At 43.6% G+C, this 25,575-nt stretch overlaps 1 protein-coding gene across 1 annotated transcript in view; it reads right to left on the reverse strand.

Annotated features, from left to right (window-relative positions):
* ABCA4 (ATP binding cassette subfamily A member 4) overlaps window positions 1–25,575 on the reverse strand; it is a 134,258-nt gene that overhangs the window by 84,226 nt on the left and 24,457 nt on the right. Inside the window, exons 7-11 of the mRNA XM_021690258.1 lie at window positions 16,713–16,802; window positions 13,998–14,238; window positions 12,855–12,994; window positions 12,092–12,208; window positions 11,219–11,416 (exon numbers count right to left, since the gene is read on the reverse strand). Coding sequence (XP_021545933.1) covers window positions 11,219–11,416; window positions 12,092–12,208; window positions 12,855–12,994; window positions 13,998–14,238; window positions 16,713–16,802 — 786 coding nt within the window. The remainder of the gene's footprint in view (window positions 1–11,218; window positions 11,417–12,091; window positions 12,209–12,854; window positions 12,995–13,997; window positions 14,239–16,712; window positions 16,803–25,575) is intronic.

Consider the following 25,575-nt stretch of genomic DNA (forward strand, 5'->3'; position numbering starts at 1 on the left):
ATTTTAGTATTGAGTTTGAATTTAAATTAAATTGAATTTGAAATTAAATTTCTAAAATGAAAAAATTATTTTGGAGATGGAAATTCTTCGTAGTTTCTTTTAGCTGTGGTACATTATGACACACACACACAGAATATTCTACCAATTCACTAAGCATCACAGAGCATTTGGACAGGAGTCAGAGAGGTTTTGTGATCTGATGTCCTTGCTTTACTGGTAAGGAAACTGGCATCAGAGGGACAAAGGGCCTTGCCCAAGGTCAATACAGGTCAGGAGCAGAATCTGAATCCATGTCTTCAAATGTCAAGTCTGAAGGGTGGTGCTGTTCCCCATGTTACTCTAAGAGTAAGCCACACTCCAACCACAAAGTCAGAGCAACGGAATTCCTGAACAGGAAGATCTCTTGCCCCGTCCAGTAGAGCAGCAGTGTCCAGCAGATCCTTCTGCATGGTGGAAATGTTCTAGATCTGCCCTATCCAATATGGTAACCAGTGACCCAAAACAGCTGTCGAACACTTGAAATGTGTCTAGTGCATCTGAGGCACTGAATTTTTCTAATCAATATTTAAATAGCCACACATGGTCCCTGGTTACTGTGCAGGTCACCACAGCTCTAGAGACAGTAAGTTCCTGGAGGTCAGGGGCCATTCTAGTTCATTGTGGTCTCTGGAAGAGCATTTTCTCATGAAAAGGACTCAATGAGTGTTTACTGAATTGAATTGATTTAAATTTAGAAGTCTTGATTGCTGTAAGAAATACAGCTTTACTACCATATTTTGAACCATAATTCCTGTGCACCTTGGATTCAGAGGATAAACCAGGAATAATTAGTGAAAAGTGAGTTTTTGGTAGAATGTTAATGAGAGTATAATTCTCACTAAAGCAAAAAAGTTAATAAAAACAAATGTATTTTAATAATTTAGCTTTCTGAGCTATCGAGCTCTTTGAACTCTCCTTTCATGTCTTAAAGGGAAATCCATACTGGAATAAGCAGCTGATGTTTTCAATGACATTGTGGAGCCCCACAATGACGTGGGCTCCGTCCTGGCTGTTTTATCAGGCAGCTGATTCACAGTCATGTTTCCTGTTGTGTCCCCCTAGATTGGTACCCTGATACTCTGTGAAAAAAACAAAACTTAAAAGGTTCTCAAACACTCATTTCTATCCTGAAACATCTGACCCATTTTCAAAGTTGGGATATTTTCCCCATCTTGGAAAGTGGTATGGCGTACTGTTGAAGAGACAGACAGCCCTGAATGCCATCCCCACTCTGATGTTTTCTAACTGTATGGTCTGTTTCCCTATCTGCAAAACTAAGATACATGCTACCTTGTAGGTGTGTTCTAAGGATCACATGACAGTGTTTGAGAAGGGCCAGCCAGTGCCTCCCGGTAAGAATGAAAGCTGGTGCTCACTATGCACCCAAACTGGCCCAAGTGCTCTGCTCGTATGAACCCTTGAGCCCTCACCACCACTTTATGAGGCCAATTACAGTGATCACTCCAAGCTCGCTGAGGAGGCATAACAAGGCAACCTTCCTCTGGAGGATATTAAACTGTCTCACAAATAATGAGAACTTGGTAAATACCATTTTTATTACTGTTTTTGCAAAATATCTTTAAAGTCAACAGGGTCTAATGGCTTTTAAGCCCTGCCAGGTTACCTCTCATTTGTGACAGCTGTCTGGGAGGAAGGCAGTTACTTTCTTTAAATAATATGGCTGATCCCAAGCTGATCTACAGCATCTCAGCTGGTTAGAACAACGCTATAGACTGAAGTCAAAGCCCCATGTCCCACCTGGACAATAGGGATAGGGATGGGGGTGAGGGATGGGGGTGAGTCCTAAATCACTGGTGTTCCCTAGCTGCTGACTGGCCATTAAGTGAAAGTCAGACAAATCTACCCAGAGGAAGGGCTTATGAAGATCATCCAGAATGCCATCCTCACCAAATCTCCCTGAAGTAAAGGCACAGCAATTATGGAAGCTGCTTTGGACATAACTCAGAAGTTCCTGGGTCATCCTCTGAGGTATGACTCATGATGTACCCTTGCATTCTCATGGGGAGGTCACCTCCCTCAGAGAAAGTGGCCTCATTCTCTGTGGGGTACTTGCTCTGGTCCCTGAAGTTAAAATCTTGGCTAACAGTCATGTATATTTATGTATGTGCATGAGTGTGTTTGGGAGGCAAAGATGAATGACTAAACCCATATCCTGGGTCATGGATTTTGACATATTTGGTGTGGTATGATTAGCTTACAAGTGAAAACACAGTAGGTTCTAACAAGGCTGGTGCCATGGAGCCAATCTATAAAAGCTGTACGGTTCTACACAGAGAGAAACTGTATGGTCATGGATGTTAGGGAAGAATAATGTAGGTAGATAAGAAGGCTAGTTTAGGGGGCTCAACATAAAGATAGCACTGCCAATGAGAAAAAATTCAAAGGGCACCTTCAGTGAATAAAAAGATAGTGTCTTATGGCCTCAGAGGCAAATTCTGGGCAAATTTTGCAACCAGAGTTCAGAATCTGAAAGAGAACCATTACAATGCCCTATGCTAGCAAAGGGCAGAAAAAAGAGAGATTTCCCTGTTCCCCTCATTTCCCAACTGCTGTAGCCAAACACCGGTGGCAGGGCCACTGCTATTTGAAGTCCACACAAGTCCTACATTTCCTTGTGAGTTGTTTTGCTGATACTCCCCAGGAAGCAGAGTTCACCCCAGCGGAAGAGGTTCGAGCTCTCTCCAGGGCAGGCAGCTGTGCTCAAGACCTCTTGAGAATGCAGTCATTTGTTTACACCGCTAAATCAAACACCACCTTGGGAGGAGAAGCTGCGGTAGCAGCAGGCTTCCTTCTTCAACTCTGACCTGCCAGACTCTAAATTCAAACACATTAAGTAATAGATGAATTAAATTATATATTAAGTGGAAAACATTGCCCAGTGGAGGCAAAGAAAGAAAGAATCTCCCTTTTTGTTTGAACTTGATAATCAAAGGGGAATGGTACCCTGTGCTGACATATTCTGACTAATCCACCCAGGACGTGTCAGGGGTGAGTCCAGGGACAAGGGAGGGGCTGCACCCTTAGAGATGTTAGCTCTACAGTCCTGCCTCTTACATCTTTAACTTCCATACTTCGGCTGAGAACAAAGCAGCTGATGAATGCCCATGGAGGCCTGAAGTGGTCCTGCTGGTGTTAATGTAGACACCTGGGGTTCCTTTTGAAAAATGCCAATGGATGTGGGCAAACATCCCAGAATGAATTTCCTGGCAGATCTAGGCTCTAACACTCAAGATTCATTTCCCACCACATGGAAAAAGCCACTAAATAAAATAGCTTTGGGCTGTTTGAGTTGGTTGGGATAGTGAGACAGAGGCCAAAGGCACCACCATAAATTTTATCTAACACACTAGGCACTGTGAAACAGACATCTGAAACCTTCTACCACAAAGAGTGAGGAAATGCACCACCACTGGAAAACAAAGGGACAGGAAATGCACAGCTGTTAAAATATGTCTGTTTCTAAAATAAATAAATAATGAAACAAAAAGTCAAGTTGGGGTGCCAAGATGCACATTCGGCAAAGCCACCAGGTAAAGCTTCTTACCTAATTGGGTCTGAGGGAAGACACAATAACCTGGCTGGTAACTGCAAAAGACGCTAGCTCTCAAAGCTTTCTGGTTAAATCATTCCACCAACTCTGGGAGGTCAGTGTCACTATATTAAGGGTATTTCATAATCAACAGAGTCAGGCACTGACCAATGAGAGCACATTCTGGTTGCAAACAGCCAGTTCCACCATAGCGGTGAACACTCCCCAAACTGCCACACAAGATGTCGCCCTCATTTTTCAGGCGGTGGAACAGCACTGTTGCCCCAAATCACAGAACCCATTAAGTGAGTGCTGCAGATGGCGTCTCATAGCCTGCAGGGTAAAGCTGCCCTTTCTAGTCACATCTCCTGACCGTACTGCTCCTCCCCACCCCCACCTACCACCCACTCCCCTGATGCTACAGCCACACCTCTGCACTGGTCTTATGCTCTTCCTTCTGTCTGAAACTGTCTTTCTGCCTTGTTTAGCCAGCAAGTTCAGTCTTTAAGACCCAGCATAAATGTATTTTCAGTTTTAATTTGGCATGCATGGGTGTCTACTTTATGTCACTGCAGCTCTACTAACATAAAATGGGAAATCAAAAGATAAATAAGACAGAGTTTCAGCCCTTAAGTGGCTCAGGTCTATGGGGGTAGGGAGGCGTATGAACAAATAATTATCAAGGGCTATGAATATGGTGTGTAGAAGAAGGCCTGAAACACAGGCGCTGAGTCCTGAAGGGGAGCCAGAGGGTGCAGGAGGCAAGGAATCTGCCTGCACAGGTGGGAGGCCTGGGGCAGCATGCCATCCCACACAATATGGAAGACCCGTGGAGGGGCTAGACTGGGAGTGACTTCACCTTTACAGCAATCAGGCATCACTAAGGAGCTTTAAGCAGGAATGTCATGGCGAGGTGGGTTTTAGAAAGATCCCACTGGAGGCAATGTGGGAGCTGAGCAGAAGCAGCAGAGAATGGAGGTCCAGTGACCAGCTAGGAGAGATGGTACAGACTCTGTAAAGAGGCCATACATGGAGAGGAAGAGGAAGCAGAGATTTCAGAGATAATTTGGAGGAGGAACTGACAGTTCTTGGAGGATGTGTGACACTTGAATTTGGATTTGTGCAATTTGTTTCTACTCCGTCAGATTGAATTATTGTTCTAGTAGCCCTTTGAGAGACCACTAATATGGCATTATTTAATAACATGCTTATCTCTCCCAATAAAATGTGAGCTTCTAGGGGTCAGGATTACTTGTGTTTATTCAGATGTAGATAGTTCAATGCATGCGAATATATGAATAACCAAATCAGCTAAAATTTTTTTGGTTTCCTACTCTAAATCTAGTTATTTCCATGCAGAGAAGACCCAATCAGAATAGTGTCTGTTATTCAGAGTATTACAAAATAATTGCTGTCTTCATCCAACTCATTATATAATTTATCCAAATAATACATACTGAGCCTCCACTAATGTGCCCCTCATATTACAGGAGAAAGAACTTCCTCATTTGAGCCAAACAGGTCTGGATTCCAATTCTGGATCCCCCACTTATCTGCCATGCTGTTAAGCGAGTTAGTCAACTTCTTTGAGGCTCCATTTTTAATTCTGTAAAATGAAAACAATTATGCCTACAGGCAGTCAATTAAGAGGGTTGCATGAAAGGGCACGTAAGCCTCAGATACAAGGGAAGTGATATGCCTTCCCTCCACCCATGACCCCAGCCCACCCCTCACCTGCATTCTCCTGCCTCAGTTCCATTCTATTCTTCTGAGAGACGAGAGGCACAAAATAAGGTCACTGCTTATGAGCCAGTTCATGGCCCTTGAAATAACACTGCTCTTGTGGTGTAGACTTCTGCACTCTTTCTACCTCTCCTCTGATTTCTAACTTCCCAATGCATATCTGGAGCCAATGAAATCAACAGAAGAAAGCTGTAGATAGTCCACAAATATCTATATATCTGACTCTAAAGATATTACGTGATCAGTGGCTTTATCTTCGTAATCCTATTTTTTCTTAGGCCAGCCTGAAAATTATACTCCTTGAGCACATTCTGGTTGGGTGGTGGTGGCATATTGCCAGGAGCATGCAAGGTACAGAGGAAAATGAATCCAAAAAATCCCACTACTGCTAATTTATCAACAAGATAATCACCATGAAGATAATAAATATTGGCTATGCACATATATTGACTATGAAGACAGCAGAGGCTAAAACAGTTAATGAATACATGTTTTCTCAAGACTTAGGGAAGGGTAGTTGTGTCTGGTTAAAGTACAATTTTATGCCTGGATCAGAGGTATTTTCATATTGAAATTTGGCTAAATGTAGCTTCCTGATGCGAAATTCAAGACCTGAAATTCAAATATACAATGTAATTTAAATACATTCTGAACTCTAAATAGTATTTCATCTGTGCCAGGCCTAACCTTTCACTGAACAAAGAAATCAAAGGGGAGGGGTGTGTATGTTTGTTTTAACTAAAGGGTAATCAGAGGGATAATTTGTTAATTTTTCTATTTTTTTTTCTCAAGAAGAAAAATATATGTGCATAAGACACATATAAATTATGGCTATAAAAGTATACATATACCAGTTTGAGATTAACCTATGTGAAGACTCACTTGCCTTCAGTCTCCTTAAATTTGGGGAAGAGGATGATCTGAATGCCTGCAGAAATGAATCTCTCCACATGTTAGAAATGTGGGGCTCCCCAAATACCATTACCGCTTTCCCTAGCCCACTGCCCACCTTCTCAGTAGGAGGGCTGCCTTTTGTTCATTTCTTTATTGTTCCCTGCTAAGGGCAAGGGATCGGGGGAAAGACAGAATGTGATTATGGAATGAATGAAATTATAGAAGCCCCTTGTTGAGTTGGTGCTCTGAGGATAGCAAAATTTCTAGACCATTGTTCACAGAAGTTACAAAATGGCACCCAGGGCAGGGCCATCCTGCTGGGTCTTTTTAGGAATGGTCTGGCAGTCCTGATTCTAAGCCAATTCACTAAGGTTAATATAGAGAATAGTTTCATAGTCTCTGGTTAATGTTTACACAAAGTTTTTCAATCTGACAAAGACTTTACTTAGTCTACGGTTCAGGGGAAGACACTCATGTGGTTCAGGGGAAGAACTGCCATGCATGGAGCATCTCTACTATGCGTCCAGCCCTCTCCCAGTTCACCTTCACAGCCACCTGGAAAGGAGGGTATTACCATCCCCACCTAACAGCCAAGAACCCAAGGCTGAGAATTTACACATGCCTAACTATCAATGGCATGAAGTGTGTGCTCTGCACACTTCTCTCATTTTGTCCTGACAACAACTCTATGGGGTCTGTTGTGTTATCTGGATTTTACCAATAAGAAAATTGAGTTTTAGCAGGTGAAGTGAATTTCTTAGAGTAACATAGTCCATAAGAAGCAGAGATTCAGGCCCATTTGTCCTCACTGCACAGGTGAGAAGGTTTTATACTCAGTGGCCTAGCATGGCCTGTAAGTGACCCAGCAAGGCGGCTCCAGGGGAATGGGAACTCTCCAGGCTACTTAATGGAATGTCCAGTAACTAAGGCCTCATTCAAGTAGAAAGGAAGGGGATTTAGCTTTTCTATTAGTTGAAGAGAAAACCTATTGAATCATTCCCTTTTCCTATAAAGAAAAAGGCTTAAAGGTCTTTGCTCTTGGTTCTCAGAGCTTCTGTTACTGTTCAATATCACATATGAGTGCCACATTGACCTAGATCAACATAATTTTCATTTAAAAGACTGTTTTTGCTTTAACTGTCCTGAAATGATTTTTTTTTTCTTTCTTGGAATAGGCAGGGAAGTAGGTAACAAGACTGACCCAGGAGGAAGCTCTTAATCCTCTTTAGTCCAAGGCATATTCCTGAAAAGGAGAGCTTCAGTCAGGTCTTAAGCCTGTGAAGGAACATACTTGCTGCCCTGTCCTGGAGAGACACTTAGAGCCACCGGGGAAGAGTTTTCCTCCCAGTCTGCTATTGAGCAGTCCACAGGATGGGAGCTGGAGGGTCTCCAAGGCTATTCCAGACTTCCCGAAGCACAAGAATAAAAGCAGAACATTCCAGGACCAATTGCAATGATTGGTTTCTTCCTCACTGCACATTTCCCCCTCCTACATTCACCTTTCAGTTCAGTACCCCCTTGGTTTCCTCCCCCCTCTGACCCCTGCAAGAGCAGGAAGACCAGAAACCTCATCATAATCACCTGCTGGGCTTCTGCCTCCATCAAAACCCCTCTTAGGAACCCCTGCGGGAGACCACTGACCGGTGGCCACCATGGCCTTTGCTTAGGAGCACTTAGCTCGGTTAATGGGATTGCAAGGCCCTTGGAATCCTGGTGGCTGAGGCAGGATGTAATTAGCAGCTCATAATCCCTTGAGGGGCATCAGGAACAGCTCAGTGGCTGGGTCTGATTTCACTAATGTCATTGTCCTCCTCTTAAGCAGTATTTTTGGTTGGTCTGTATTTTGTTAATAAGTTAGTATTAAAGTGCTTACTATATTCCAGGCATTGGTCATGCAAATACTTTGCATGAATTAACTCAGTTAATCAAGTCTATTAGGTAAGTACTATTAATATCTCCATTTTACAGATTCAGAAACTAAAGCACAAGTAGCAGAGATTTGAACCCAGGCAGTCTGGTTCTAGAAACTGAAATTTTTTTTTTTTTAAAGATTTTATTTATTTATTTGTGAGAGACAGAGGCAGAGGGAGAAGCAGGCTCCCCGTGGAGCAAGGAGCCCGATGCGGGACTCAATCCCAGGACCCTGGGATCACGACCTGAGCCGAAGGCAGACACTTAACCGACTGAGCCACCCAGGCGTCCCTAGAAACTGAATTCTTATCCATCTAAGCAGTTGGTATATATTAAGTACCTGTTGGGTGCCTGGCACTACATGAAGCACAAGCTACATGGAAAAAATAATCCTACAAGAAATGAGACCTTTATGTCACCAAGCAAATGTCAAGTCAAACAAAAGACAAGAGATATTCTTTACTCCTGATGTACCTAACAAAAACACTGTGAGAACCACTGAACTCCATTCAGTAGAGCTCTTCTCTCCCATCCACACCCCCTCCCAGAGCCCTGCCTGTGTTATAACCACAGCAGGTGGATGGTGGTGACATGGCCAGGGATGGGGACACATGTGGTAGAGAAAGCTCAGAGGAGTGAATGGCTAAACTTATGGTGAAAGCAGAAGTGACATTTGAGAGCTGAGTCTCAAAGAACGAATGAATGGAAGCTCAACAGATGGGGAAGAAAAAGTCATTTCAGGCTTTTCTGTCTTATGTTTCTTCTTTTGGGGGAAACAGCTTCCCCCACTTCACAGTAATCCTGCCCAGTCCCTGAGATTCAGATTAAGCTAACTTTGCTTTCCTGACCTCATGGTGGGCGATGACCTACACCTCCCTATCATAGTACATGATCCCCCCGGAGACTCAGAGATAGGTAGAGCCAGGCCAATCAGAAAACTGTCTGGGAGTATTGCTTATACTATGGCAAAGCCACTCCCTCTTTCTGCAGACTTTCTGGGGGTAAAGCTGACCACCAAGGGCTGTGAGCAGCTGATACACCACCAAATGGAGAGGGCCTTGCTGAGATTGAAGCCGGGCAGAAGCAAGCACAACCATGAGATGGAAAGGCACAAGGGTCTCATGGCAGCATTCAGTCCTTAGATCCCCGGAACTTCCAGGTTAGGTCAACCAATGAATTCTCTTTTTTGTTTAAGCAAAGAAGCTGTAATCAGTGGCAGCATTTGCAAAGGGCAAAGTCATGAGCAGTCAGGGTATGTCTGAGGGTGGCAAGAGGGCCAGTGGGGCAGGGCAGCAGATGTGCGAGTGAGCGCCGGCTGGGCAGGCGGGCTGCGGCAGGTGTGGAAGGCACTTGTGTTCCCTGGGGACCAACTCAGTGAGATTTTAAGCATGAGTGTGATGACAGCAGATGCATGTTTGAAATGCAGCTCTGGTGGCAGTGGGGAGAGAGGCCTGAGCCAACAGAGATGGGACCCTGGAGCCCAGGGAGGAAGCCACTGGAACAGGCTGGCAGAGAGATGACAATGCTTCCAGAACTCAGAGAGCCTGAAAAGCAAGAGGTGGAGTTGACACATATCTAGGAGATAGACAAAGCTCAGTGTGATACTATGATTTATAGTAAGACACATGGATTTGGTCTTTGTCTGTTTCTGGTAGAGCTCCTAAAACCCTTAGAATTTCCTAAGTGATGAACACCATTAAGGTGTGTTTTGTTATGTTCATGAGGTGACTTTTGGACCTCACCTAAGGATGAGGACTGGTTGCCAGAGGGGCCAACCATGTGATTATAGGGTTGGAGGGGAGGGGTGGGGAGTGGGCTGGAAGCTGAGTTCAATCACTGATGGCCGTGGTTTAATCAGCCATGCCTAAGTAATGAAGCCTTCATGAAAACTCAGAAGGATGGGGTTTGGAGAGCTTCCAGGTTGGTGAACATGTGGAGATTTGGGGAGAGTGGTGTGTCCAGACAGGACACAGAACCTCCACACCCTTTTCTCATCCCTTGCCCTATATATCTCTTCCATTTGGCTGCTCCTGAGTTATATCCTTTCAAAATAAACCAGTGATCTAATGCATAAAATGTTTCTGAGTCCTGTGAGGCACTCTAGCAAATTAATTGAATCCAAGAAGGGGTCATGGGAACCTGCCATCTAAACCTGTGGGCAGAAGTGGGGGTGGTGTCTGAACTGGGGGTGGGCACCAGTGTCATGGGACTGAGTCCTTAACCTAGGGGACCTGACGTTATCTCCAGGTAGCATCAGCATTGAGTTGAACTGCAGGACACCCAGCTGGTGTTGAAGAATCTCTTGGTGGTGTGGGAAAAACCATCATGTGTTGGAACTGGTGCACAATTGTCCTCAGTGACCGGACATGAAAGAGGCAGCAGAGGGGTCAGAAGGGCAGGCTCTGAATTCAGGCACACCCAGATCTGGATGCGATCTGCTACACATAACAGCTATGGAATGGGATCTTATTTAACCTCTTTAAGCCTCAGCTTCTGCATCTGTTAAAATAAGAATGATAACAGCGCACCACTTAATGGAGGAGCTCTGGCAAGGATGAAATGAGTTACTGTGTAGGAAAGCACTGAGCACAGTCCTTGGCACAAAGAGACCCTCAATAAATAACAGCTGTTGTGTGGAAGGTGAGGAAGAAAGGTAACCAAGGATGACCCCCAAATCTCTGGCTTGATAATTTGGGGATCAGGGTAGGAAATGCCTCAGGAAGACAGGTTCTATGGGGGAGGAGAACACAAATCTATTTTGAGCTACATTGAGCATGATACGCCTGTAGAAGCTGTGGGGTGAGAGTTTCTAGCAAACAGTGGGACCTGAGAACTTGCAGTTTCTGGCCAATGATGATCGAATCTATGGCACACTAGTGAGGGCGGAGGACAGACAAAACTACTTCACAGGCTACAAGGGAGGAGGAGCAGCCCAGGAGGAGTCAGGGAGCCATGAGGAGGGCGGACATGGGAAAAGGGAACTGTTTTACATGTGGAAAAGCTATTAGGGAACAGGATCCACTTCTGTTTGGGAGCTGTGAGAATTCCTGGTTCATCAGTGGGGAAAAGGAGATGCCTCACCTCCAGGTATTTGCTAGCTAGGCGCAGGGCGCGATCCGTGATGTTAAATACATCCCTCCAGTTGAAGTTGGCCACGTCATTGGCCTGGCTCTCTCGAGGACCCCTATCCAGGAAGTTCAGCACGGCTTCTGCAGTGATACCTTCCTCACCAAGCTGACTATTCAAAAAGGCTTTCACTGTTGGGTTCTCCAGGGTGTCCTTGGGAGGAAGCAACACAGTCACAGTATTTAGAAATTCCACAGGATCTCTGGTCTTGTTTTCAGGCCATTTCCAATTTTTAATGAAAAGGGATACACATTAAGCCTCCCTAAAAATCTAGTGGGTTTTTTTCCATGATAAGGCATGCCTATCTATATCCCATTTCCCCTGAATACACAGGTCTCTATAGAAGGAAAATGTGAATGTTGGGGGTTGGGAAAGAAGGACAGGGAAAATGGTAATATAGGAAGCTTTCTTTTTTTTTTTAACGTTTTTTTTTTGTTGTTCTCTTTTAATTATCCCTGCTATATAAGACTCTGATCTCCTGGCTTTGCAAAGCTGGAAATGACAGCAGACAGACATACTCAACCACATTTGCAGTTACAGAGCTGGCCGCTTGGGGAGATGTCCCTTTGAATCTGAGGCCCTCAAGTGAATTCAAAAAAGCAAGAAACTTCAGGAAGCCATTGATCAATTTTTAATTTCTCCCAGAATTCAAGAAACACTTCCCACCCAAAGTCAGTGACTCCACTTGGGGACAGCTCTCAGAACTAGTGCCTTTGGGCCCTGCTTATTATATTTTGATCCAACTCCAGCAGATCAACCCTTTACTGAGAAAAGGAAATTTATGGAATTTTCTTGGCCCTTCTCTCCCCCTCCCCCTGCCATCCGTACTCTGATTGTGGCCATCCGTGTGCTCTTGTCGAAGAAGTACCAGATCTGGGGGCCTACTTCTTCCCAGGCTTTGACCAACTTCCTAAGGCGCTCCAGCTCTTCAAAAGTTGAGTTGGCCTAAAATCAGACAGAGACAGATAGAGACAAGAACAGGGAGGAAAAATGTGAGAGAGAACTTTTGATTGTACCTTCCCTGCTCCTGTCATAAACCCGTAGTGTTTAGGAAAGGCTTTTCAAGGAAGTGTCTTTACTTCCCAGTCTACTGATATTTCCCAGAACAATCTGCTGTTTCCTAGCAATCCACACTGCCAGATTCTAGTTTCTTAATATCTCAGAGACACATGTAATACTGACGATGTCATTGTCCCAGAGCCTCATTACAACTAGATCTGGACTCCCTGTAAGGAAATGCTCTTCTCCCTTCCTGCCTTTGTCTCTTCCGGGGAGCCAGGATTCAGAGAACTGTGAGCCCTTCCATTAGGGAAAAAATTCTGGTGCTGGGGAAGAAAACCTCATCCTAGGTTTTGTAGAGAAGGGAGGGCCCAGGCAGGGACAAGGGCACAAAGCATTCCAATGATGACTGTGGATGGGGGAGGAACCCTAGACTCCTCTAAGCAAAAAATAAACATAAGGCTCGCTACCAGGAGACTACGAGAGCTCAAGCAGGCGCATGCTCCTGAGCTAGTGCTCTCTCTCTCGCTCGCTCGCTCTCATTCTTCTCGGAGGTCCAAGGTAAAATGGACAAGACCAGCTGGGACCTTACATTCTGCAGTATTTTGCGTGTTGCCGGAGAATCTGGAGTAAAGAGGATTTTTCCCATCAGCAAAGGCTTTGCTGCCCTCCAGGCTATTTTGGTGAGAGGGTTTGACTCCAGGCTCTGGATCAGTGCATTACAAAAGGTCGCTGCCAGGAAAGAAGGGGCAGATTTTATAGAAACTCCCCGTTGCTCAGAGCTAAACATAGTCATTAGTGTGTTCAAATCACAGGTCTCATTCAACTCGATGCTGGAGGATTTGACAAATAACCTACATTAATAGGCTGTACCCCACCAATAACAAGCTCATCATTAGTAAGTAACAAAATGCCACAGTGCATCTCAATAAGGGCCTCATCAGAGAAACAAAGAATGGGGCTTGCCCTGTGGTTTATTCTGCTTTAGAAGGAGGCTCTGAAGCCTGCCTGGGATTACTGCCATTCTCACATGAAAGGGACAAGAGGCCAAACAAGGCCTCCTCTTGGAATCTCAGCTTTAGCCTCCATAATTTCCCTTCACATAGCTACTTAATTTCTTTGTCATGTGGGCTATCTTAGGGCCCAACTAATTTTGGTGCGTGCCTTGCTGCCTCTTTTCAGTTTTTAACTCAAAGGTCACCCAGTTGCATTTCTTCCCCACCCCACCTTCCTTTACCCCACAGAAGCTTCCCCCTCCCAAAATAATAAAAGGTGGGAAAGATGGCTTGCCAGGGACTTGCCATTTGGAATGTAACTCAGCACTGCACACACAGATTTTCACTGCACTGTGTTTGTAAAAACATCCCGCAGCCGTGTTTACTTGCCAGGGCCCTTCTGACCTGAGATTTGCTTGCAACTCTGGATTGTCTCCTCATTTATCTTTCTTCCCTTCCTCTAGAATTTAACCCTAGTTCAATCAGATCAGTGGGAAATGTCCTCTCTGTTCCCTTTCCAAGTGGGTCTCAGTTCTTTCCGTGGCTCATATCCAGAATTCTTTAGGAGCACTGCCCATTTCCTACAAGGGGAAATGGACTTTCTGGGAGCAGAAGCCTCTCTGCCCAAGGCCCCTCAACAAGACTGACTTAACCCCAGGACTGGGTTTCCCTGGAAGTGTTAAACCATCAGCTTCACCAACATGAGACGCCATTTTATATACATGACTCAGAAAACTTACTTGTTCTTTTGTCATAAGAATAGATAGGATCCTTCCTTGTGGAGTCAATCCCTAGGAAGGCCTTATAGTTATTGTCTTCATACCAGTTGAAGGAGAACACTCGAGAGCCTCCTCCCTCTGGGTAGCCACACAAGAGATCAGACAGGATGCTCATCAGCTGTGTGAAGGTCTCTGGACCGCCAGTCTGCATGAGAGGCCTGGCCACCCACAGCAAGTCTTGAACACTCGGTCGATGGATGAACTAGGGCAAGGCAAAGGCTTCAGGTTATTTTAAGGCAGTTAGAATCATAATCACTGTGATTCCAGAGCTCCAAAGTATGGGGAGACCTCCACATATGCTTTGACTTCCACATTTAAAAGAAAACATGCATATTCTCAGCAATTCTTAATCCAACTGTGAAATAAAAACCTATGCATCTACTCAGAGCCTAAAAGGAAACTAGAAAGAGTCTTAAGGATAAACAAAGAGTGAATCTCAAAGTATTTTAATATCACTTCTTCCTTCTAGGCCTCTTTATCTGAATTCCTTGGGAATGTGTCCTTGGACAAATGGAGGGAGTATTTCTTTGTAAGCCAGTTCTTGGGTTCTGTTATCAGGATGGGAATACTGGGGAAAAAGGGGGAAATAAAATGATGGAGGAATGGCTCTGTCCTAGAAAAGCAAGATCACAGCAAATTTCTTTGGCCAAGTAATTTAGAATTTAGTTTCTTATATTTGGAAAATTATCTTCTTATTAGCTTAATTTTACCAAATGTGAGTTCTTCCATCTCCCTGAAATGTGTGGTTTGTAGTTTCTATGTATGTGTGTGTGTCTGTGTATGCTAAAACCCAAGCAAATATAGGATAGATGAAGTCTTCATTCTTGGAAGAACACTTTATTTATTTATTTTTATTTTTTAAAAAAGATCTTATTTATTTATTGAAGAGAGAGACAGATAGCAAGAGAGAGCAGCAGCAGGGAGGAGAGGGAGAAGCAGGCTCCCCGAGGTAGGGTTCAAACCCAGGACCCTGGGATCTTGACCTGAGCCAAAAGCAGGTGCTTAACCGACTGAGCCACCCAGGCGCCCCTGGAAGAACACTTTAAATTCTGCACCAAACTAAGAAGAGGCTGGTGTCTTCTCCTCTCCATATAAGTTCCCATGTCCCTTGCTGGACTCATCCTTTGAAGGTAGATCTGTAATGCTGAGAACTAAGTTGCGGGTTGCCAGAGTTGCCAGGGTCTCAGCACCCATATGTCATCTGGCTTTGCTTTAGGGGAATATGCAAGATAAAAACAGTGCTGCTTTTATTCCTCAAACACACTTATTATTAATTTTCAAAGGCACTCGGGAATTTAAAAAAGCCTTAGGATTCGGTCAGGTGAGACTGAAAACAGTTCCCCTACTTCAATAAGTGATGTTTACCTGTCATCCCTGTCTTTGTCCACATGCCAACACTTGCCCTCTGAAACTCAAGCGCTGTGGAGGATCCACACTGTGAGTCATGCCTATAATCACAGTCTAGTCTTCAATAATAAACTTGGAATCTCAAATTGCTTCGACAACAGTAAGTCTCATGACAGTCTTGTAAGGGGTTATTATCATTATTATGTTGCTCATTTAAGCAAAGCACTTGGAGATGAAGGGGCTGTTCTGGGGTCAAATGGTCTAGTATCAGTTAATATAAACGGAGCCATCTGCTACAACCTAGTTCACAACGCTTACACTTGCTATCTAGACAGGCAAGAAACTTTCTGGAACTCCCACACAGACTGAGGAGTGTTGATATGATTTGGGGACTTTTTTTTCACATTCTCTATCATTTTCAGCCCCATTATACTGATAAGAATTTTTTAAATGCTCATGAAGAAAAGAATGTTAAATAGAGACTCCCACTAGAGCAGGTGGCCATCAGTACAATGGGCCCTTCTCTAACTTTCGCTGCACAGCAACACTCACACTCTGCCCCAGGTTGAACTTAGTTTTATGAACACAAATCCACAATGCAATTTTCCAGGTTGGCTAAGCCAAGTCAGCTGAGAATATTGGAGGGGAAAATGGGGAAAATTATGCTTCACCTTTTGCCTCCCTTTCATAATACACATCACACTCGAAGGTAATTGTTTATTTCACACTGCTCTTCCCCATTAGATTGTATGTTTCAGTAGGGTAGTGACCATACCTGTCTCTTCATCATTATGCCCCCAACACCTCTCATCTATTGAGTGGAGAATCAATTTCTATACAGGTAGAGGCTTGTCCAACCAGATATTAACAGAAACATGCACATCTTTCACAAAACAACACAAAAATGTCAATTTTTTTTTTTTTGGTGTTGGAATGAGTCAATATATTTAAGACACTTTAAAATAATGTCTGTAAGCACTATTAGCAGTACAGATTTAGGTGGATTGTAAGAGCATAATAGGATGGACCACATCAATACTGGAAGGACTTAGATTCAGTGTAAGTCCACTGATAACCTGCCACACAAGACATGGTGGCATTTCTTCCTAGATGTGAAATCAGAAAGATGGTTCCCTATTTTTTGCCTCCAACCTAGAAGCACAGATAATTTAGGAACTGAACAGGCGCTTTGTAACTGCTAAATAGAAAGTTCAAATGTATTTCTCCTTGAACAGGTCTGAGGTACAATTAAATTGTTTGATATAGTAAGTGTGGTAAAATGGTGGAAAGATATAATAACATTATCATTAGTATCATTAGGCTGCTTACCTCTTGAATTCTTGGTGACATATCAGAAAATATTCTTCCCCAGGATCTCAGATTGATACCTCGAGAACTGCGGTCTAGGAGTGTGGGAAGCTGTAATTGATAGGAAAAAAATATAAAATATATATGTGTGTATATACATACATATATAAGTTATACATGTACACATGGGTGCTATCTGATCTCCTGTATGCTTGAAAAACATTCCCTCCCTTTTTTTCCTGATCACAGGACCTCTTCTGCTAGATTACTTTAAAAAACAAACTTGTTTTGGGGCACCTGAGGGGCTCAGTCGTTAAGTGTCTGCCTTCAGCTCAGGTCATGATCCCAGGGTCCTGGGATCGAGCCCCGCATCAAGCCCCGCATCCGGCTCCCTGCTCGGCTGGGGGCCTGCCTCTCCCTCTCCCCCTGCTTATGTTCCCTCTATCGCTGTCTCTCTCTCTCTGTCAAATAAATAAATAAAATCTTAAAAAACAAACACTTGTTTTATCTAATTGAGAAAATCAAAAGCTCTTATTCCAAGTCTGATTCCAGGCTCAGCTCCTGCTGAGCTGGTCAATCACAAATAGTTTCACAGTGACATTAAATATGCCAAAGTGATTCTGATTGCTGCTTTAGCAACACCAAACAAGCCTCCTGGAGGAAGGAAACCAACATAGCTGCTGGACTGTAAAGGAAGACTGTGTGCTGAGGTGCCCATCTGAGCACCTTGGGCTCTGCGGACACGCTCTTCACTGTTCACTTCCTCACTGTTCACATCTCTGCTCCCTTTGAGGCTTTTCAGGTAGGTTGTGGCTCTTCCTCTGTTCAACACTACTTTCTTATATGGAAGCTTTGGCTAGTTATATCATCTTTCTTTCAAAGCTGCTGCTGGCAACTTTGAAGAGAAGTTTTCTTGCAGATTACCCAGTTGACAGCAGTGTTCTGGTGACCCCAGGCCCATGAGACAACACAAAACTATTCAAGCACTTTCCACCCACACAGGCAACGTGGAAGCCCACAAGTTTGCTGGCTGCAAACCTGAGCCCAGTTGAAAACTTGTTTTCCGGAAACCAAGTTCAAGTCCTGAATGAATTACTTCATTCTTGATAGTTTCAAAACTGATTGACTCACTGATCCTGTGTCTTTTAGGAATGAATTCTAAGTTTTAAGATGGTGGTTTTCAAACTCAAGTGGGCATCTTGAGCATGTCTGCAGGGGCTCTGCATTTTTCACAAGATAGATGTGTAATTCTGACTCAAGGATCTGTGGACCACAAGCCACAAGCCTCAGCTTTTTATTTGCCAGGGTGGTTCTCCTAAATGATGGGTGGCCTGACCCAGCTGCAGCCCAGCTGAGAAGCAGGTGGAGTTAGGTTTTGAGCAGCCCCACCTCCCATTTCTAGCAGTGGTCCTGCCCTCCCTTCTCGCTGCTCTAGGGGCAGGGGCCCTCACAGTCTCTCTGGCCCTGATACCGAAGAATGAATACAGGAACACTCACGGAACATCAGCATTTCTGGTTCATTTCCTAACTGTAAAACGAAAGGCTTTGTTATGAGGACTTCAAAGCAGACAGGAGAACAATTTACCAGAAGAAGTAGCAGCAAAACCACCCTTGCAGCTACACCACTGAGAAGCATCTTCTCTCCTTAACCTTTACACTGGGCCTAGACATTGGTCTTGCCAGGACTTCTTTTCAAACTCCTTGAAAATAGTTTCAGGGAACGCTGGGCAAAGAACTTTAATTCCTGCTTTAATTCCATGAGAGGGTGGGGCTGAGAACAGTAGGTAGGGAGGAAGCCAGCAGGTAAAAATGTGTGCCATGGCAAGTTATCACCAACTCCTGTGATTCACCTCCTGACTACTCCAATAAGATCTGTTAGAGATGAAAGGAGATCTAAGAGATACACCAATAAAATGCCATGTGTGGACTTTATTTTGATCTGAACAAATCCGCTCTAACAATCAGAGGAAAGTGAACATGATTGGGTATTAGATAATATTAAGGAATTATTGTTAATTTTGTTGGGTGTGATGGTAGAATTGTGGTTTTGTTAAAACAAGTAAGTTTCCATGTGTTAGAGATACATAGGGAAGTATGTAAGGGTGAAAGAATATGTTGTCTGTGATTTGCTTTAAAAGATATCAGGGAAAAAAAGTGAGGAGTAGATTAAACAATAATGGCCAAATGTTGAAAACAGCTGAAGCTGTGTGATGGATTCATGGGAGTTCATTATGTTATTCTCTCTTTTATACTTATTTTTGTAATAGAAAGATTTAAAAATAAAAAAAAAAAGGCTTTTTGTATGCAACAATAAATAAATAGCTGAATGAATGAATACTAAATAAATACTCTCTCCTCTCTTTTTTCTCTTCCTCACTAGGACTGCCTTGCTCACACTCTCCTTGCCTCTCTCCCAGAACATTTTCATCAGAATAGCATTCTTGCTGGCCCCTTGTCTCTAGATTCCTCCATTCCAGTGCACTCCTCACACTGTACCCTGAGTTACCTAACAGATCAATCTCACCATGTCATCTCTCCTGCTCAAAGATCTTACATGGCTCCCTACTGCCTCCAGAAGAGAAGGTCAATACCAGCGCTGGACACACGTGGCTCCCCCTCTAACCTTCTCTCTTGCTTCTCTTCCATCAGGCTGGACTTCTTTCTACATTTCCTAATATCTATATCTAATTTTGCTAATGGTGATAATGCCTGGCTAAAAAACTACATTTCCCAGCCTCCACTGTACCTGGGATAGTCATGTGACAAAATCTTGACCAATAAGATACCAGGAGAAGTCACCCAGTGGGGATTTTGGGGAAGACCTATTAAAGGAGGACCCTGGCCTGCCTGGAACATTGATGTGCTGGGGGAGGTAGAGAGACATCTTAGGATCACCAGATGACAAGCACATGCTAAGGATGAGTGATGGAAAAGAAGAGGAGCCTGCGTTCTTGAGAAAATTTGTGGAGCCTCCACACCACTCCTAAATGACCCACCATAGGACTCTGCTTTGGGAGGACTATGAAAGCCACTGTTTTTCAGCATTCTGTTGCAGCCAACTGTAGTTTCTAAATAACATAATTACACATTTGACAAATATGTAGACTGTCCGCTGTGCGCCATTGGCTGGGGGATATAGCAATGATCAAAACAAAATCCTCCTTTTATGAAGTTTACCTTCAAGAATCTCACTGATGTATCTTCAGCTTTCCCTTCACTATTATCACATATATGTGCTCCAGATCCTCCCATGTGAAAGAAAGAACTACTTCTGATGCTTTATTCCCCTGTACCTGCAGTCTAACTGCCTTCCTCCAACCTTTATTCCCACACTTCTTGAAAGAGCAGTCCATGTGCAGTGACTTCAATTTCTCTCCAACCCTCCTGTCTTCCAACCTCACCACCCAATGAAGACACTTTAACATTCTAGTTAAATCCCTAGTTTCCTCCTAGTTTTTAAGTCTAATGGATACTTTTGGTTCTTGTCTTTTCAGACCTCTCTGCTTCTCTCAACACTTTTGATCATGTCCTTTTCACCCCTCGATGTCTGTGACACTGCTCTTGTCTGGTTTGCTCTGATCCTTCTCTGCTTTGCCCATGAGCTCCTCTGCTTCCACCTTCTCCTTCAGTGCTGAGGTTCCTAAGGGGCTCCGTGGCCTTGCTCCTCTCACTCCGCATACTCTCCCTGGATAGTCTCATTCTCTTTATCATTTAATCTGCTACCTTTTTGTTGGTGACTTCTAAATCTGTACCTCTAACCCCCAGCCATCTGCTAGAACTTTGCCCAGATCCAACTCATCCTAAACTGATCACATCACCTTTCCCAAACCACTTTCTGCTCCTGTGCACACATCTTCAGCTGGTGGCACCACCTTCTCCCCTGTCACCAAAGCTAAAAGCCTGAAAGTCATCACTGATTCTTCCCCATCCCCATCCCATTGTCCAAATCCCTAGCCGGGAGACCTAGGAACTAGTACTGGGTCTGAGTGTGGGGCAGGATGAGCCCCCTCTTTGCAAAGAGGGTAGCCAAGGGGTATCTGGAAAACTGGAGGAAGCTGGAATCAGGACTGGAGTCCTAAGAGCTATGCAGATAAAAAATCACCAGGTCCTACATAATAGGAAGGGACCTAAGAGGGGCTAAAAACCCAGTGCATGGGAAATAAAGAACTGTCACATTCATGTGTCCAAAGAGATTGGACATGAGTTAGTCAACAGCTTCACTTGCTTTTAATTACTTCCCCTTCTTTGTGAGTTTGTTGTCTGTTTTCCTCACATGGCTGTGGGCTGGAGATGATCTGTGGCTGTATTTTGCCTAAGTGGGTGTCTTCTCTCTATCACCTTTCCTTTACTTCCATAGGTTCTGGCACATTCTGGTCTTAAAACTCCATTCTGCATCAAATTCAACACACTGAAAAGCACCTGTGTCTCTGTCATATCTATATGTATCTATATCCACATATCAATATAGATAGATTTCTATGCATTTTTTTTTTAAGATTTTTTATTTATTTATTTGACACAGAGAGACACAGCGAGAGAGGGAACACAAGCAGGGGGAGTGGGAGAGGGAGAAGCAGGCTCCCCACAGAGCAGGGAGCCCGATGCGGGACTCGATCCCAGGACCCCGGGATCATGACCTGAGCCGAAGGCAGTTGCTTAACCGACTGAGCCACCCAGGCGCCGATTTCTATGCATTTTTAAGGGCTCCTAATTTTGCTTTTGAAATTATTTGGCTTCATTCATTTAATGAATGATCTGATTTCTCAGCAATCATTGCAAATACTTAGGAATGTTTGCAAAGTGGGAAAACCTGAACTATAAACTAGTTTTTTGAATTTCAAATTTTATGAACACGAAATTTAACAATAAAGTTGAATAGTATTACCTTCCTTAAACATTCAATGTAATGCTTATTGATTTTGGTTTTAAAGATTTTCTTTGTATTTCAGAGCCATGATTTTTTTTATTTTCAGGTCTCAAACATTCTTGTAGGCCTCTGCAAAGCAACTACACCCATTACTTTAGAGCCAAATAAATAAAACGGCCAACTCACCCCATTCCACTTCATCCTCACCATCACCCCTAGTGGCCAGAGTCAACTCATCTGAAACCACCTCAGCTTCTCAAGAAAGCCTTCCTTCCCTCACTCCATGGTCCTCCGGCCTTCCTTCCCCATGAGTTAGGTGCTCCTCCTAGCTGCTACTAGAATTCTCAGTGCATCCATTTGTCACTTTTATATTGGTTTGCTATTATTTTTAATGTATCTGTCTTTCCACTATACTGTAAACTCAGTAAGCATAAAAATAGGCTTTATTTTTATTTTTTTTAGTATCTTCAGGGCACGGTACACAGTAGATGCTCAATAAATATTTTATATTAATTAATGAGTAAATTAACTAAAATCTAGTAGCAAAAAGACAGAGCCTATTGAGGTTTTAGGTTTCATGAGGTATGTCTCTACAGATATGATGGTGACTTATAGGAAGGGAGTGGTCAGTTCCACTCGGGGAAGGGGAAGGTAACACTTGAGCTGATGTTTGAGAGAAGAAAAGGTGATGATCCTGAGGGTGAGGGCAGTGTTTGTGGATGGAAGGGGAGAGCCAGGAATTCCAGGTGGAGAGAGGAATGTGAAGAGAGAGTGACTAGAGAGAGCCAGATAAGAACAAGACCAGGAATCTGGGGGAGAGGGAATAGGAGAAACAACAGCTTGAGATGCATTTTTGGGTCTAGTTAACATTTTCTTTTTTGATCTTAATAATTTAATGATATTCGTTATTCAAATGTTTACTGAGCTCTAGCTATGTGCTTGGTACCATAGTTGCAATTCTTTCCCTGGCTCTTTCCAGTGGCGATAGTAAATGATGAGGGTCTTGGATTCACATCTCTGTTACCACTTATATCTCAGAACAGTGCCTGGCCCCCCTAGGGAGCCCTCCATACATATCTGGCCACCAACTATCTGACTGATGTTGCCATAAATTATGAAATAACTTTCCCAGGGCTCTCCTCTTCCTTTGGTTCCCTCCCCCATTATCTATTCAAATTCACATGGATTGCTCCTGCCAAAAGAACCAGAAGAGACTATAAGTTTATTTGAATGGAAATGTAAAAACATTTCTGGAAATAAAGGTCATAGACGAAAATGGCAAGTATCATCTCTCTCTCTCTCTCTCTCTCTCTCTCTCTCACACCACACACACACATACCAGTACTTCCTATGCCAACAAATTCTCTTGATGTCCCAAATAACAAGTAACCCTTCCACGTCACAACTGGGCTCAGCACTGTCAACCCAATTTCAAGGTCTGATTAGGCCTCCGAAGAAAGACTGGATATATAAATAGGGCTATGGAAAGGGTATGTCTCTACCATTTCCCATCAGCTATGGTTGGTCTTTGGGGATGGGGGGATCCCTGAGCCTTGATCTATACTCAAAGAAATGGACAGAAGACTGTAGCTGGCAGTCAAGAAGATTCTGACTATACTAGGTCTCCGTTTGGGTTCTCAAGGGACAAGAAATATGTCTGTCCTGTGGGACTATGTAATATTTTTTCCTTAGGGCAGAATAAAGCATATTAGCTACTAAGAAAATCTTGTTTGAGCAATATTTGCTGATGCTTTAGACCCAATAGATTAATCAAACAGGTGCCACTCTGTCAGCACACAGAAGAATGTTTTGTGACTTGAAATTTTTGTGTTTTACTTTCTCTGATTCAAGAAGACCATCTAGAAAACAGTATTATTTCTAAGCTGAGGATCTCCCTAACACAAGGGTCAATAGGTAGTCTCTGGTTCAAAGTGTGTTTACATGGATGACATGGCTTTTGGGAGCTGGTAGAAGGATGAACTGCTGTCTTAAAAGCATCCAGACTGAGGTGAACAGCAGATGAAGCAGTGGACAGACAATACAGGCTTGCTGTATTCAGTCCTGGTATGCTGTTACAGGAAATCCAGATTTATCCAGGGGGGAAGTTGTTGCTAGGCAACTGGGAGAATGTGGATTTGAAGTATGTTTGTTGTAACCTGACAGTTGTTAAGCATCAGATGAAAAGAGAGGAAGCCGGCTTCAGTGGTGAGGGGGCAACCAGGAGGGGACACGCTGAGTACCAGGAAATGCGTCATGAGGGGAGAATTCAGACTAAATCACTCGGGGTTGGGGGAAATGCCAAACTGTCTCTACCAGGAGAGGTCACAGAGACGTGCTGTCTCCCAGGACTGAAGGGGACAGAGCGTCTGGATGAGAGGGTGGGCTCTGGAGTATGTGAAAAGACAAGTGATGGGACTTTCTTTGGCTCAAAAGAAACTAGGCCTTTTTTTTTCTCTGCTGTAACTTCAGTCCTGATATTTGTGGTTGATGAAAGCAGAACAGAGTTTGGAATCTAGGGGCAGTCAAAAGGTCAATGCATGAGACAGACCTCTAGCTAGTCTGAGGGGTCTGAGAAAGAAGAATGTCCCACCTAAGTGTTTGAGAAGAACATTTCCAGGAGTGTAGCAATGACAAGGGAACAATGGGGCCTCGGCAAAGTGGCTGCATTCTTGCTTTGGTAAGAGCAAAAATGCTTTTTGTTTCCAAATGTTTTTCCATCTCTCCTCTAATGTGAATTTCTGCTATCATCTTCTGAGACATGTAACATAGATCTTGTTAACTTGATTTTACAGATGGGGAGTGTAGGAAGTGTAGCAAGTAAGCAAGGGTCACTTAAATGACAGCAAGTTAGGGGCCAACCCAGAGCCAGAACCCAGGGTCCTGACCACCAGATCTCTGTGGGCTCCAGTGGCTGCCCAGCCTCTGGTCCTCTCACCATTGGGTCCCATGCTCACGGGGAGAAGCTGATTACTTCCTAAGTAGAATTAAGGAAGGAATCTGTGGCTATACTAAGTGAGACACTTTAGGAAAGGGCATGTATTAATGGTAGGTAGGAAAGAAATTTTAATGCAAAAGTTCTTAACCAGGGCCTGGCTTCAGAGGCTCCATGAGCCCCTACCCCTTGTGTGTTTGTATGAACTTGTATTTCTCTAGAGAAAAGGTTTAGAGCTGTTACCAGATTCTCAAAGGTAGTCCTAATTCATAAAAAGGTTAAAAACTACTGTCCTGACAAACTATCAGAGGCCAAAATCCTTCTCAAAACCAGTTTACCCTGGAGAGAACCTGATCCCTAATACACTGGTTCTCAATCTGTATCAGCTAAATAAAGGCCAGGACCCAGGACCCATTATCGAAACAGCAGGTTTCACAGGGGTCTTCTTGTGTCTGAAGTGATCTTAATTTTGACTTCTCAGTATTTTTTCTTTTTAATTTCATAAAAATAACATCTAATCTATCATGAAAATAAGCTGTGGCCTCCTGTGTGTCTGGAGCCCACAAGCAATGAAAGCAGGCCAATGACAATCATGCCCACAGGCCTAAGGCACATTTAAGGTACATTAATGTTTCTCTTTCCTTTTTATTTCTTCTTTAGTGAAATTCATTCACCCAGGGGAGATTTTGATTGTAACACACACATAGTTTTATAGATGTAAGCTGAATAGATACTAATGCTGTAAATCAAATATACCTGCTGTGGGCTTCATAATTTTCAAAAAAACCCAAAAAACCTATCTTCTGACTTAATTTTATTTTCACCCAACAGCCCTGCTGCCCCCCATCCCCCATCTCATACTGCTGGCACTGGGTATCACCTCTTTCCCTCCTTCCCTCTCAAAACCCTCACACAGAAGTGGGAGAAAGTTGACAGTCCAAAGATTCAGAATGAGAAGGGAGAGGAAATCATGAGGTTATAAGTCACTAATGGGACCTCATTATAAATTCCTGGAGATGTGGGGCTTTTCCAGAAAATTGTGACACGGCAGTATTATCCGAAAATTGAAATGTGTAAGTTGAATT

This window comes from Neomonachus schauinslandi, chromosome 4 (assembly GCF_002201575.2).
Source record: "Neomonachus schauinslandi chromosome 4, ASM220157v2, whole genome shotgun sequence".
Classification (NCBI taxonomy): domain Eukaryota; kingdom Metazoa; phylum Chordata; class Mammalia; order Carnivora; family Phocidae; genus Neomonachus; species Neomonachus schauinslandi.